Below are 14231 nucleotides of genomic sequence, written 5' to 3'. Positions count from 1 at the left end.
TGCGATCTTGCCAGAAAGCTGAAGCTAAAAGTTTGACCTAAAAACAGGACAATAATCAGGGAATGGATTTCTATTGCAACCAACAATACAAAAGTATTTCATACAACCACATGAATCTGGAAGCCATTGCTCAGAAGCAATGGGCTAAGATTCCTCAGGAACCCTGGCAGAAACTGGTGTTTGCTCCTGTGTGCATCATATTTGTAGCAGCAACGACTGTGGTTGCCATGAAGGGGTTAAATCATTTTGAGACTGTAGTAATCAGTAAAAGAAGCACTTGTTGACGTTATTTCATTGCTATTATTCATCGAGTGCAACTCTACCGTAAGTGCGAACTTTGCTGTATTTCAACTTAATTTGTCACCAATTTAAACCATATTAAAGACATTGTACGATAAGTTGTATAAAATTTGCTGAATCACTCTTTTTGTGGTTTGAGGTTACTGCCAGTAGTAATGCATTAGCAACCATTCTACTTCCATCAGACTTTTCAACGTGTCTTCATTAAAATATGGTTTAAGTCAGAGGTTAATGTGAACAATTTTCTCCAACTCAGTTGATTGTAAACAAAATTAAAGCCATATTATGTAATTGCACTAAATCACTAAAGAGACAGAGAAACATCACAAATTACTCTTTAACAGACCATATTTCAATCATTTAATTTTCCAAAACTTTAATTAAGTAAGAAGTTAATGTTTAAGGATGCTTGTATTCAAACTCTGTTACCTTTGGACCGGCCCAGACTACTGTAAAAACACTACAGACTCAATTATGTTTCATTATCCTGCAGTAAATAATATTTACAGTACATGTTTACATTTCTCCATCACTTCTAAAGATACCAGCTTCGTAACCATAACAAATTCTGGCCTTCTTGAAAATTAGGACCACAACTTGGATGTGGTTCTAATTTGGAGGTTTAGTTTGCTAAATGAGACATTGAAGACACACAAACACGCATATGGACATGCACACATGCTGGGTTTCATGTATTTAATTATAAAAATGTGGGCTCAGGATTTTTAGGTTAAGTTTAGTTGATTTAGGGACTTTCCTCAAAACATAAAGCGAAGTCTGACAGCTCTTAAAATGTACCTAGGTTTTGTCACTGTAAGAAGAGTGGATGCTGGCCAAGAAAAAAACAAAACATCAACATCAGGAAGAAACATCTGACCGGTAGTAACACAACCTTGCAGACACACACTAGAGGAAAGGCCTGAAGAGAAGTTCATTTCCTTGACTGGATTGAAGTTGGTGCTTTGCTTGAACATCCTTCCTTTGTACAGTACCTTTTACTTCCTGTTTTAATAATACAGCCCCACACTTGGACTTAACCTTGACACAAGAAAGCTTCCTTTGGCCTGAGGCCCTCTCAGCAGGACTGAGATTCTGTACATGGAATTGCATTATATAACATACTGAGATTGTTCACATTGTTTACTGCAGGTCGCAGAGGTGTCCACACACAATTTCAGCGGACACTGTCGCTAATTCTTGTGCATTCTATCCTCAGAGCCCGATTATGTTTAGTGTTTCATCTTGACTACAGATATTTTGATACCTTCATCTTACAGTATGTGGGTGTGGCTCTGTGATGTAATATTATGTTATCAATAACAAGTGTTTTCTGTGCTACTGATATTCTGACACTGCACACATAGACAGACGTGACGCACACTCACATGAGCAATCTAGAGTCACCAATGAACCTAAAGCATGTCTTTGGACAGTGGGAGGAAGCCGGAGAACAGCAAACAGAAAGGCACCCGGGGACCCCGGGAATCGGACCCTTCCCGCTGTGAGGGAAGGGTCCGATGCCGTCCCTGTATGTGTATATACAGTATATGTAAATAAAATGCAAATTAGATGGCAATGGAGGTCTCACATATAGTTCTCTAAAGTTTGTATGTTGTCTCTATTTTAACAGTGACATCTTTGAACATTTGTTTGTCCCTGCATAAAAATGTTTGGTGGTTTTAAAGCGGATGTAGTACTGCTGTCAGCCATCATGTGGCTGCAGATCTGACACAGTGGCTCATGATTAACCAACCCACATGTCCCAGCATGCTTTAGTATTTGACAGCAGCTGGAAACCAGACCTGACCGAGGTAACCAAGACAACCGCTGCTCGAAAGGAATTACGGATGTCTAAGGGGCATGCATATGTAAGCACATAAAAACACACAGTCTGTTAGTTCATGGAACCACCATGTCCATGATTTGTAGCCAGACATCAAAAAGAGAAGATATGATGCATCAGTGTGAGCTCTGAGAGTGTACAGCACCAACCCATAGGGGCAGCAGAGCATCCTGCTAACAGCGTGAGGCGGCCTGCTGTCTCCTTCTAAGTGGTTTGTGCCATAGTGAAAGGGAAAACGTAGATGCAGAGCAGCAAGGAGGTCAGAGGAGAGGTCTCATGCAGCTGTCTGATAATGTTGCTCAGCGGGTGACGGCAAACAGAACCTCCCATTCTGCATAGCCTCTAGAGGCTCATCACAAGAGCGCTTGTAATATGAGTACAACTGGAGCATCAAATAAATCCAGGCTATAATCTAGACAAAGGTGAGAGGAGTTGGGCAGCTGTGCCAGTACGTGTTTGTGCTAAATTTACTTTAGATGATTATGTAACGTGAAATAAAATGAGTAACAAAGGTAAAAAGACAGGGTCAAGGTGGAAGACAGCATGCACATATGGTCTCCTTCTTTGATAAATCCAGCCTGATTGCAAATCCCTATATGTCTGCTCTGAGTCGAGTTCCCAGCATGCACTGCACAGGAGACGCTCTTAGTTATTAGTAAAGGTGAAAGTTAGTTTGAGGGCATAGGATGTCTGGTGTAAAGCCGTGCTTTTCATTAGAGTTAGAGCCCAAAAAATGGGTAGGTGATAATTAGATCTGTCACTCCACTTTAATATCTCTTGGAGCAGCTTGGTCCTCGACTGGATTGTTGCAGAGAAATGTCTCATTGTCTGTGCTGCTCACGAATGGAAAATACCATTTCCATGTCTGATATGCTGCAGCAAAATGTGCCTGTGACGAGTGATGAGTTTCGGCGGAGTATCATTGTGCATATGAAAGGATGTGAAAATCAGTGAAGCCGGTAATATAAGAAGATCCACATGTTTCCCAGTGTACATAACGTACTATAGCTTCTCTGTACTGCCAGTTAAATCGGGCTCTGAGCTCAGGTGGGAATGTGAAAGTTTTGCAGAACTGCTCTTAAACTCCAGTAGTGCAGATTAAAATGTTGAGCTGATGACGGTGTTACTTTAACATCTCCTAAAAGATGCCGAGGCCTGGCTCTATACTGTATGCGGGGTTCAGTTAGGAAAATGATGGGTCAAAACGTCAATGTATAGCATAATCTATTTTGAATTTGGTTGTATTAGACTTGACTGGACTGGACAGAGATGCCTGCATGAAGTAGGAAGACACTGTAGAAACCAGAGCCCCGTTTTAAAGACACACAACTCCTGTTAATTGTTTCCATAGACTTTACCAAGTAACACCTCTGTGGCCTCTCATTGTTCATCACCTTATATAACTTATCATAAATACTACCATAATAAACTGGAAAGGCTCCAGTAAAGCAACCATCCTGTGGTGAAGTTACTGTATTAACACTGACTGATAGCTAAAGACTGTAATTACTACTACAGTACATTCAAGGCATTTCAGAAAAAATCTGGGCCGAAGAGACTCACTGACCCAGCAGACACCTGATGATTGGCTGGTGTTATAACGTGTAGGGCCATGGAAAACACATCCACGCATGTGGTTGTAATTCCTCCTCAAACCAGCCTCTGAGACTTTTAAATTGCAATTCCAATCGCAATGGAGTGTTTATGTTCATTACAATGGATTAATATGGGACAGCTGCTGCACGGGGGAACATGTGATTGCATTTGCATGGATTTTTGGTGCCATCAATCAGCGGCCCTGCTGCTACTTAGTGGCTTTCAAACAGTGCCCTCTGTGAATCAGAGGAAAGTATTGCTCTTGACACCCTCTGGCTCATGTCATATTTGGCTAAAGGATACTTTCATACACAAACACAGAATACCAGCACATTCACTTTATCGTTCCTCTCATGTATTATCATGAAAATCTGTTAGTCTTCTGTCTCTAGGTGTTTTAGCTGCGTTTAGGTCTTTGAGGACGCCTAAGCTAAAAAGAGATCAAAAAGAAATTAAGTTCTCGAAAGTGTGATAACTGTCCCATAGAGCTGGCACCTCCCCAGATGAAAGCCCCTCCAACAACTGCTTTTATGTATTCACTAAAATGATCAGCATTTTAATTAGACACAGGAGAGGCCACTAAAGACATTGCCTGGGGGTAATCTGTCCCTGCTCTCATTTGGGACCATAACAGAGAATGATGTACCGATTTCCAGGCATTGTTTCCTCACGTCCCCATAGCTCAGTCCTGAAGAGCAGCGCTTCTCCATCAAAACAGAAAAACACACCAAGAGGTTTCAGGCTCTGCTCTAAGACCGATTAAAAAATATAGAAAAGTAAAAGGCAAGAAAGTCACAGGATTCAGCTGGGATCCAGTGGCCTCGGGCGTAAGGAATTATGAGGAACAGGAAACTGATGCATTTGTTAGGATTTGTTAAATGGGTGCTATACATAGTAAACACCATGTTAGGTTCATGTGTTTGTTGGAATAATGGTGCTCTTTCAAAAAATCAGCAGGCGTTGGAAAGGTTTTGTGGGGAGACTGAATCATCTGGAGCGACTCCAAGTAACCCTCGATCCTAATGGCCGTGTGTTTATGGCTCATTCAACATAAATTACTGGATGTAGCAGAATTCTATCTATGTGTGATCTTCAGATCTTAAAAACAGCTTGAAGGGATTTCTTCAGATTGGTCAAAAATGTCAAAATGTTTGTCTGAGGTTCACTGTGCAAAGTAATGGGCTTCCTGTTATTAACATTTGTCTGTGTAAGTGCAAACCAAACAGAAACAGGAATAACTGGACGCTCTCCAGAGGTTCCCTGTAGCGAGCCACAGAATAACAATACATTTTGTTTTCATTCTTTCTTACATTTCTACTTCTTCCATCCAAGACATGATGTCACTTACAGGAATAATGCTGTTGCAATGCATCAGATAAATGTACCAATGAAAATACGAGTTTAGTTTTGCATGGCTGTGTCTTAAAATACAACTGGATCAAAGTTGGTCAGTGAAACAGTGAAAAGGTCAGTAGTTGAGCTGGATGGATTAGGATTTGAGAGCAACAGAAAGCTACTGCTGTGTTCACAGCCTTGTGGTGTTTAATAAGACCTTCTGGGACAGTCATGAGACACTAAGGATGAAGTAGCCCTCTTGCTTGCAGCTTTTTCTTTAAACAGCAGTACTACATCACGGGTGTGCTTAGGGTCAAGTCTGTCTGATGTTACAGTTTTCAAGGATTTACAGGTACAGTGTATGTGAAGGGCTTTCTTTGTTCACAATAATAATATAATGCTAATAGTGCACTGTGAAACTGGAAGAGTTACTGCAGTTCCATTTAAGCTATCTGATGACTGCTTTAAACAAATGTATTATTAGTATTTATTATTATATAAAATATTTATTAGCGACTAAGATTAACCTGATAATACCACTATTGTAATATGGGTCTCATTAATTGATTTTCTAGTTTTATCAACTTCAATTTTTGTTGTGATTACTTATTTCACTTAATTAAACCAATTGCTCTTAAATTTGTAAAATTATAACAATACTCCCTGTTAGATCCTTGGGTTGCACTGATAAAATTCCATTTAACATCAGTCTAACAAATTTTCCACATATAGTAATTTAATAAATTTCCTCATCAGTTTCAGATCATGTGCGTCGTGCAGTCACAAATAAGTAATATGTTTACAGGATAAACAGTTAGTAGCTACAGTATAACACAACAATTTTTTGTCCTATTACTATTAATACAATGTAAAATTTAGGACAAGTCATTTTTTTAGAAAGAAATAAGACACATCAAAATGAATATGAAGGTGTTTAAGAGAGATGCTTATAAATGCCTCTGTCTGCAGGCAACATGGCAGCTGAGATCACTGAATTACACTGAATCACTGACACCTATAAATGTAGTGGCAGCACTTAAAACAGTTTGTAAATGAGCTTATCCTGTGCTGTAGCCAGGGGTTAAGCTAAGTTAAGGTCTGACAGAGACCTAAGTACTCAAGTCTAAGTTCTCAGTCACATCACAAATCTCCTAAAAATAGATCAAGAAAAAGTTTTTACTTCAACTAAATACAATACATGCACATAATAAAGTTGAAGGAATCTTGCGTTTAGAGCCACCAGAATCATGGTCAACCTTCCTCACTAAACACTTAATAAAGCCCCACTCCCTCACTCAGCCAAAAGTCTATCCTGATTAGTTACATGATTTTAAAATGAAAGGGTCACAAAGTTCTCCTTATGTCCTCATCACAACCCAATCACCTCACTGTACATATTAAGGGTAATGTTTCCACCCAGACTACAATCAGATACACAATCAGTGTAGGGCCTTCACACATCAGTTCAACACAGTATAGAAATTGAAGCAATGATAATGATTGATCATATAAATAGGGCTGGATGCTACAGTACGTAGACCCTCATCCCATCCTAGTAAAGTGTTGAGAAGGTGGACTGGACAATCAGATACTAATGTTCATCATTGACAAATAGAAGAATAGTGACAACATGCTAAGCTCAGTTATGGTGAATGAACTTAATGCTATCATCACCACGTTATCTGCTACTAAACAGACATGACAACGTACACAGGTCATCCACAGTATAAGGAGTAACTTGTGGTTGTAAACTACGTGGAACAGTTGAACTCTAAATCATCATGATAATCAAGGACACTGGACACTGGTTCAGTGCCAAACAAAGTCGCCAGCAAGTGGCACAGTTACTGCTAAGTTTAAGATTACGTCTGTACTCTCTAAGTGATGCCCAATGAGCCTCTCACAGCCATTATTGTGCTAACGCTGCACTGTAAAGCTCGTCCGCACAGTTGGTGACAGATGGGGAAGGCGGAATGAAAACTCCCCAAATAAATATGTAATCCCTTCCTCACATGGACCGTGGCGCAGCGCACAGATTATCCCACACTTAACACCGGCGCCGCTCCGCGGAGCAGCGGGATGAGGGGAAATCCCTCTTTGTATGGGCACGTGTGCATGTGTGTGTGAATAGCAGCCCGCTCCTTTTGTGCGACCACAGAAAATGAGAGGACTCAGGCTTGATTGAGATAAACACGCAAATCATGTGAGAAATTAAAATGTTTTTAATGCCATAACTGACTGACAACACCCACAGCAGTGAAGATGGAGTTTGGTGATTTGTAACTGCCTCTTTGGGGTTTTCCCAGCGCTAGGGCCCTTAACCGGTTTTACGTTAACACTGTTTGTGATCGTTGTAAAGATACAAACAAAACTGTTTATCACCTTTTTTATGGGATGAGACAGATGTGTTTCAACGGTTCTGCTACAGCCCAACCCTCCCCTCCCCCCCATTAGTCTTCACCTGCCTTGCAATGATTTTTTGTCATCTTTTCATTATTTGTAATCAGTTAGCGCCTGCTCCATGCAGTGCTTTATGCTTTAAGTTTCCCTAAATGTAGTTTTCTTGTACTAACTGCCTTGCTGTGATTTTTTTTTGTTCTTGGTTCAAAAAATGTTTGAAAACTCTTACTTCTTGATTCTTCTTGCTTTTGGACCTAAACCTATTTGTTATCGTACTATTGTGATTTATGAGAACAGCGTGATTCTTGCATAGTGGTTCCAAAATTGTCCCTTTGAGCCATATTGTTGGCAAAGCCGGCATTTGAGTCTAACAAGACCCCACTTCACTGTAAGCGTTTATACTTATTCCTGCTTCGCTTTGCAATTACACTGTCAAACACTAGTTGGCAGCTCTAAGTTGAGCTGTGATGTCGAGCAGCTGCTGCTATTTTCAGTAATAGCGTGAAGCAGAAGAGAGAGAAGATGACATGGTTTGCATGACTAACACAATGCTACTGAGTGGATGGTAGTTTTACGTTCTCATGACACATAATTGTGTACATGAACACACTGTATAATCATGCACAACATCACTGGTTTAGATTGGTAGGAGATGGGAGGAAACTGAAGCGTGGTTCCTGCCAAAGCAACATGTATGTTTAAATGCTTGGGATGGAGAAACCTCTGCCTGGTGCACAATGTTCTGATCGATATCCCTGCACATCTGGTTGTAATATCAACCTACATCATCAGCGAATCCGAGAGCAGATCAGAATCAGATGTTTGTTTTCATCAGGTCTATTGCCATCTCATCCTAATGATGCTGCAGCTTGGTTCTTTTACAGTCAGGCTCTACAATGAGAACTCTACTGAAGAGAAAAGTAAAAATGTTGGACAAGGTGGTGCAGTGATTTTGGAATGGTGACTGAGGCATCTTAATTTGAGAACAAAGATAAATATACAATATATGTAGATTCACTAAATTAAACAACCAAAAACAGACAACTAAATATGAAACTTAAATTCCTCACATTTTTAGATGTTTTGAGAGCATAAACAGTATAATTTGCTACCTAATCTAATGACTGTAATTAACAACAGTCAAGGCAGATGCTCAGTGACTGCAAAAAAAATCTATGCCACATTTATTTGTATGCTTTTAATCTTCAACTTTACTATTATTGGACAGAAAATAGTTAACGTCCTCTGGTGATCTGTATAGATGTCAGAATCCAGCATTGCTCACAGGAGAAAAATAAATTATTTAATGACTTAAATAAAAAACTGTCTTTGCAAATCTTGCAATCTATCAACTAGTTAACTGGTGGCCTCATAGAACAAACACCACACGGTCATGATTTAAGACAAAATGCATTCACCTCACTCCTTCCTTTTATGTGTCAGTACATGGGTGGGTAGATTAGCTCCTTACTTGCCGCTTATTACTGTACAACAATGCAAAGACAGGTACTGTATGCTAATCATAATGATAACAACCCTGTAGCTCATCCATGCATTTACAGTGTCTCATTGTTTAAGACATGCAGTGAATCATTTGAGCATGACTACAATAGAGTATGATACAAGGCAATTCATCACTGTCAGTGAGGTCCTCTTCTGCATTAGTAACAGTTTTGTCTTTGTCTTTTGAGTTGTTCTATATAGTGTAAGTGAACCTGAGCTAGAAAAAACAACCCACTGCTATAATAGTCTTTTATCTTTATAAAGAAATGTTCAGATAGTGTAAACGCTGCCCTGCTGTGCTTCCGGAGCTTGAATCCTCCCAGGAGGAACAGTGCGCCTGTATTATTTCTCCGTATTTGCATTTCTTATCCAGGCAGGTGTTTTGGATGTTCAGAAACACTCCAGGCAAGCAGCTGTGCCACCGGTGCCACGTTGCATAAGTGGGGTCAGCCGTCACGTGACAAAACAAGGCACTTATATGTCAAGGAAACCCTTGCAGTCATGTTCCTGGGGGTGTTAGTGTTTTGTCTAGCTCTGACTCCACTCAGATGTGCAGTAACTAAACTATGGTCTAAGGGGATCTAATTAAAAAGCAAATACAGAAAATTACATTTAATAACCGCTCCCTGAAGAGTAAGTACACTTAGTTGTGATTAGGCTTCGTCCTGAGTTCAGATGACTCCTAGACTCATTTGTTCCCTCGCTCTCTGAAGCTCATTAATTTCCTTGTAAAATATCAACCAGTTGAAGGCTAAGTATGTTATACTGTTGCTATACTGCTGCTATTATATGTTGTTGTGATGTTGTACCTAAATAAATTCATGAGGGATTCATGATTCATGATCATTCAATTGATGATCAATCAATATGACACCACACGGAATCACACTTACAGATTACATTTTAAAAGAAAAAGATTTTCTGAGAATAGTGGACAAAGTTTTAATAAGTCCACCAAAAGTTTGTTGTAAACAAGTTTGTTCATTAACTGTGTATTGTCGTCATTTCATATTCACCAAGACGATAACTAGTACAGGGGTTCGCTCACCTCTTCTCACAGGATCCAGCTTTTTGTGAGAATAATCGTATTTACGTAGTTTACAAAAACTAAGTAGGCATTGTGTGCAATTAAGCCAGAATCATGAGATGAAGGCTCCTGTCGGTAAATCTAGACCCTAAATTAACTTCTCACCTCCTGTGTGGTCAAAGCATCACCAAAAACTATTCCAGCAACCACAACAACTACTACAATAAGGAGGAAGCTAGCGTTAGGTTACCTTCTGGTCTGTGTAGGCGCTGATTGGAGTCTAAGCAGTGGGCACAGAGGCAATACCGTGACAAGTGAATAGAGCACTTGAGCCTTATAGGCCTCATCGTTGGCTGCTTTTAGTGTAAAGTCATGCATCCAGAGTGATTATAATTGCATTCTTACTCTGGTTAAAATCCACCTCCAGCTTTTTCTGGCTGCTTGTTTGCACAGGTTCATCTTTTTCCTATTTTTCCTCTTCCTTATTCTTTGCTGTTGATGTTTTCGACTTTGGTGACAGGCAGCCGATTTTCCTCACAGCAATTCCTCTCACTTGCTGTTTCTCTTCTTCCTGCTTAGGTCGATCTGCCCTTTCCATGGATTCCACTTCTTCTGAGCTTATCTCCTCAGGGGCTGTGTCCTCGGGATGACCATGTTGCATTCCTCATGAAGGCTTCCTATGAGGCTGTCTTTTTCCACATCCAGTCCAATTCAGTATCAAGTTCAAAGTCACGATTGTCATTACGCGTCCAACCAATTTAGGTATGTATGTATGTATCTAGGTGTGTGTGTGTGTGTGTGTGTGTGTGTGTGTGTGTGTGTGTGTATAAGTGTAGTGTAATTTCATAATTTCTGTGCCTCCAAATGTTTGGCCTCAATAGGTTCAAGGCAGCGTGAAACGCGCATGGGACAGACTATTTGACTATTTCCTATAAAGCTGGGGGCAACTGCTGAGTTCATTTCTGTGGGGATTTGTCAACAAAGGTAAGGTGACCCCTTTCACATCATGTGTATTTACTCAACCCATTGCCAATATTAAAATAGGAAGTGATGCAGCTGTAAGCTGAACGCAGACACGATGAGTCTCTGTCAGCATACTGACAAACCTGTATCTGGTTTGTCTGGATGGACAGGTATTCAAATTAAAGGTTGTGTAAGTGAAGGATCTACCGTACGCTCCACAAACATGTCTCGTCAAGAAAAGCATCTGCCCTACTTTGCCTTTACATTTACAGTGTTACAACTGCCACTCATAGACTGTCCAGTTCTCTTTTCACCTTTACTGTATGTATCACACTTTATGTTAACATCCCTCTTTCTGTGACTGCAGCCATTCATCACCTCATGAACAAAAACACTACACTAAACTAGCGACAAAAATCTAACGATTCACACTCCATGTGATTTGCATTGTCTCTTTCCAGTGAGACACACTTGTGTTTCGTATTTGTTTGTCTAAGGCTTCCTTGTTTATCTGCATGCACTCAGCGCGAACACGGCTGCTGACATGATGTTTGTGTCAGTGGCTGAGTCTGAACACTGTGTTCACGTACGTTTGATGATGCCGCTCCCCTGAGGATCACTCTTGTCTGCATGCTGCTGCTCTGACACACAACAAAGAAGCATCCAACGTATCCCACATACTGTAACATGTTCACATGATCTAAACATGGCTGCGATGATAAGACAGGATACGACACTGAACTATGTCTCATTTACTTTGAGTTTTGTATGCCGGAGCACTAAACCCTCTCATCATGTCACACTCAGCCTTTATGGACCAACCGCCAGGAGGACAGTATTACTCTGGGTCTGGAGTTTGCAGAATTCTCATAGCCTGAATGCTTTGGTGGACATTCCCCAGACATTTTATGCACCAGAGTGTCTGTGAAGATTCTCATTTCTCCAGGTCATATTCATCTCAGAGGTGATATTCAGTCACAACTGGACTTTTAGTTCTGGCAAGTCCAGTTGCTACTGAGTTGAACCTCCGGGACAAACACCAATGGATGTTCTTCTGAGCAGTCTGTAGCTGCTGGCACAGACGCTCTTAACGCCATTTTTTTTATGTTTTACCTGGAGGTGTGGATACCACTCTACACCACCAGACACCCACCATTTGCCCTAGGAAATAATGGAAATTCTCTTATACTGTGTCTTTATTATGCCTGCAGCTTCAGAGGAGTAGGACCAGGCCAAAAGTAGGCTGACTGTTCACACAGCGATTACTTACGCCAACAAGTGGCACTGACTGCACACGTGAAGCCCACATTTCCTGCACCTACATGAGAAGATAAATCTCCATAGCAGCAGTACAAGTAGATATTATTACTACATTATTTCTTTCCCGAGGCTTCGGTGTGTAGTTACTCAAGCAGGTTCAATGTCGTTCAATTATCCACCCAGCAGCAAACTCCTCCTAAACACAATCTTGGGTGCTCAATGCTGAGTCAGCAGAGCTAAAATAAACCCAATTAATGTATCTGAAAGCGAATTAATGTAGTGAGAAAGAGAAAGTTTCTTTGAGAGGAGGTTTAGTTGTGTTTTGCTTGTGTTTATGGGGATGACATAACACTGATCGAACGCATTCATTACGGTCTTTGCGAGCACTGATCTGCAGATACCTCTGTTCCATCATCCGTCCAATCACCGCCGCGCCATGCGTGCGCCCACCTAATAAACCAGGATGCACGGCAGCACAAACTGTCCTTTCATCACCGTGCACCCGTGTTGTCTGGACCTCGTCCCAATCAGCCGTCATCTCCTGCTGTTAACACACTCTGGAAACCATCACCATGGGAACTGTTGCACATGTTATGGATGGTTGTCAGGGAAACGTGGCTAAATAACATCCCCTCTTCTCTCATGCGCCGTGTTGCTTCTCTCTGCCTGACTCACTTGTTCTACGCCTGTGTTCTTGTGATGTGAAAATAGCTGTGTGCCTTAACAGGGCGTGCTGGAGATACAGAACGAGGATGTGAAATGGCAAACAGTGCACCTAATCCCAGTGAAAGCTCCATTTTAAAACATTTTCGCTGCTTCTGTAATCCCCATGTAACAGTGGGATCAGGACAGGAGAGGGTGAATGTTTTTACATAGAAATCAGACCAGAGAGTCAGATTAGACACTATTGAGTGTTTTTGTGCTTTAAAGAGTCAAATTATGCAAATGTAGATTTGCATTGTTTCTTTCCAGTGAGAAAGAAACAATGCTTCTTGTCTGATTCTGGCTCATATAAATATTGCTGCACTCCTACTGTACAATAGTTGGGCTAGTGTTGTGGTTATTCAGAGTTAGATCAGTGTTTTTTTTTTTCTCACCCAAATATCTGACTTTCCAAAAATCCTTTATCTGTGTCTGTACAGGCCAGACAAGAAGCAGGTAAACGTATGCGGGCTTCTTGTCGACAGGCACAAAACACTACATATAAGCTTCCACTTCATTCATCGCGTTCACGTGTTCACTCGACTCGTTTCAATTCGCTCCCAACGTCTCCATGTGCCAAGTGGAGCAAACGCGCAGCAGCCCCGCCCTCTCGGCCCGGGAGCTGTTCTTCAGCACCACCGGACCACACAACACTTCAACGATCGCTGTCGGATCGCGTTACCGGTGATATTTGTAGGGTTACTGACCTTTCTGAGAGGTTTGAAGTCTCTGAAAGCCCCGCTGTTGTCCTCTTTGCAGTGTTGATAAACCCGACACATTATTGCCCATGACAAATACTGTACTTCAGAATAATTCACCGCGGTTCGCGCAGTTTACTTTTTCTAGTAGTGGATAAATGAACACTCGGCCGCAATAGACACCGCGTGAACAAGTCGATTTTGTTTAATAATGACGTCCTCTCATCTTCTAAGTCCACAGCGGAAGAGGAACCGGGCAGCAGGCGCTGCTGTGGGTGTGTGGAGTGCAGCGACAATGTGAGGAGGTTGAGTCCTGGACGGAGCGTTTGGCTTTTCATCAGCGCCGGAATTAATCCTCTTCTCTGAGCTGCAGGCGTTTCCCAGACAACACACGAAACTGTTTTATAAGGTCGTTTAGTAAAAAAAGGAACAGTGTTTTTGTTCAGTTGTTATTAAGGCAACACGAGAAACGGTTAGACAGTGACGTCAGTTTAGGCTGCATTCATCGTAAAAATGCAGTTTGTTAAAACCAAACGCACGCATGGATATAAACACCTTTGATTGTATGTGGACTGTCTGAAGCTGCCATCTAGTGTAAATCAAC

At 41.2% G+C, this 14231-nt stretch overlaps 1 protein-coding gene across 1 annotated transcript in view; it reads right to left on the bottom strand.

Annotated features, from left to right (window-relative positions):
• neurl1aa (neuralized E3 ubiquitin protein ligase 1Aa) overlaps positions 1-13867 on the bottom strand; it is a 45323-nt gene extending 31456 nt beyond the window's left edge. The window contains exon 1 of the mRNA XM_029152372.3: positions 13637-13867. Coding sequence (XP_029008205.1) covers positions 13637-13718 — 82 coding nt within the window. The 5' untranslated portion in view covers positions 13719-13867. The remainder of the gene's footprint in view (positions 1-13636) is intronic.
• Positions 13868-14231: the final 364 nt, after the last annotated feature.

Source organism: Betta splendens, chromosome 1, assembly GCF_900634795.4.
Source record: "Betta splendens chromosome 1, fBetSpl5.4, whole genome shotgun sequence".
Lineage (NCBI taxonomy): Eukaryota > Metazoa > Chordata > Actinopteri > Anabantiformes > Osphronemidae > Betta > Betta splendens.
Note: the sequence above shows the minus strand (reverse complement) of the source record. Positions and strands in the feature narration are given on the sequence as shown.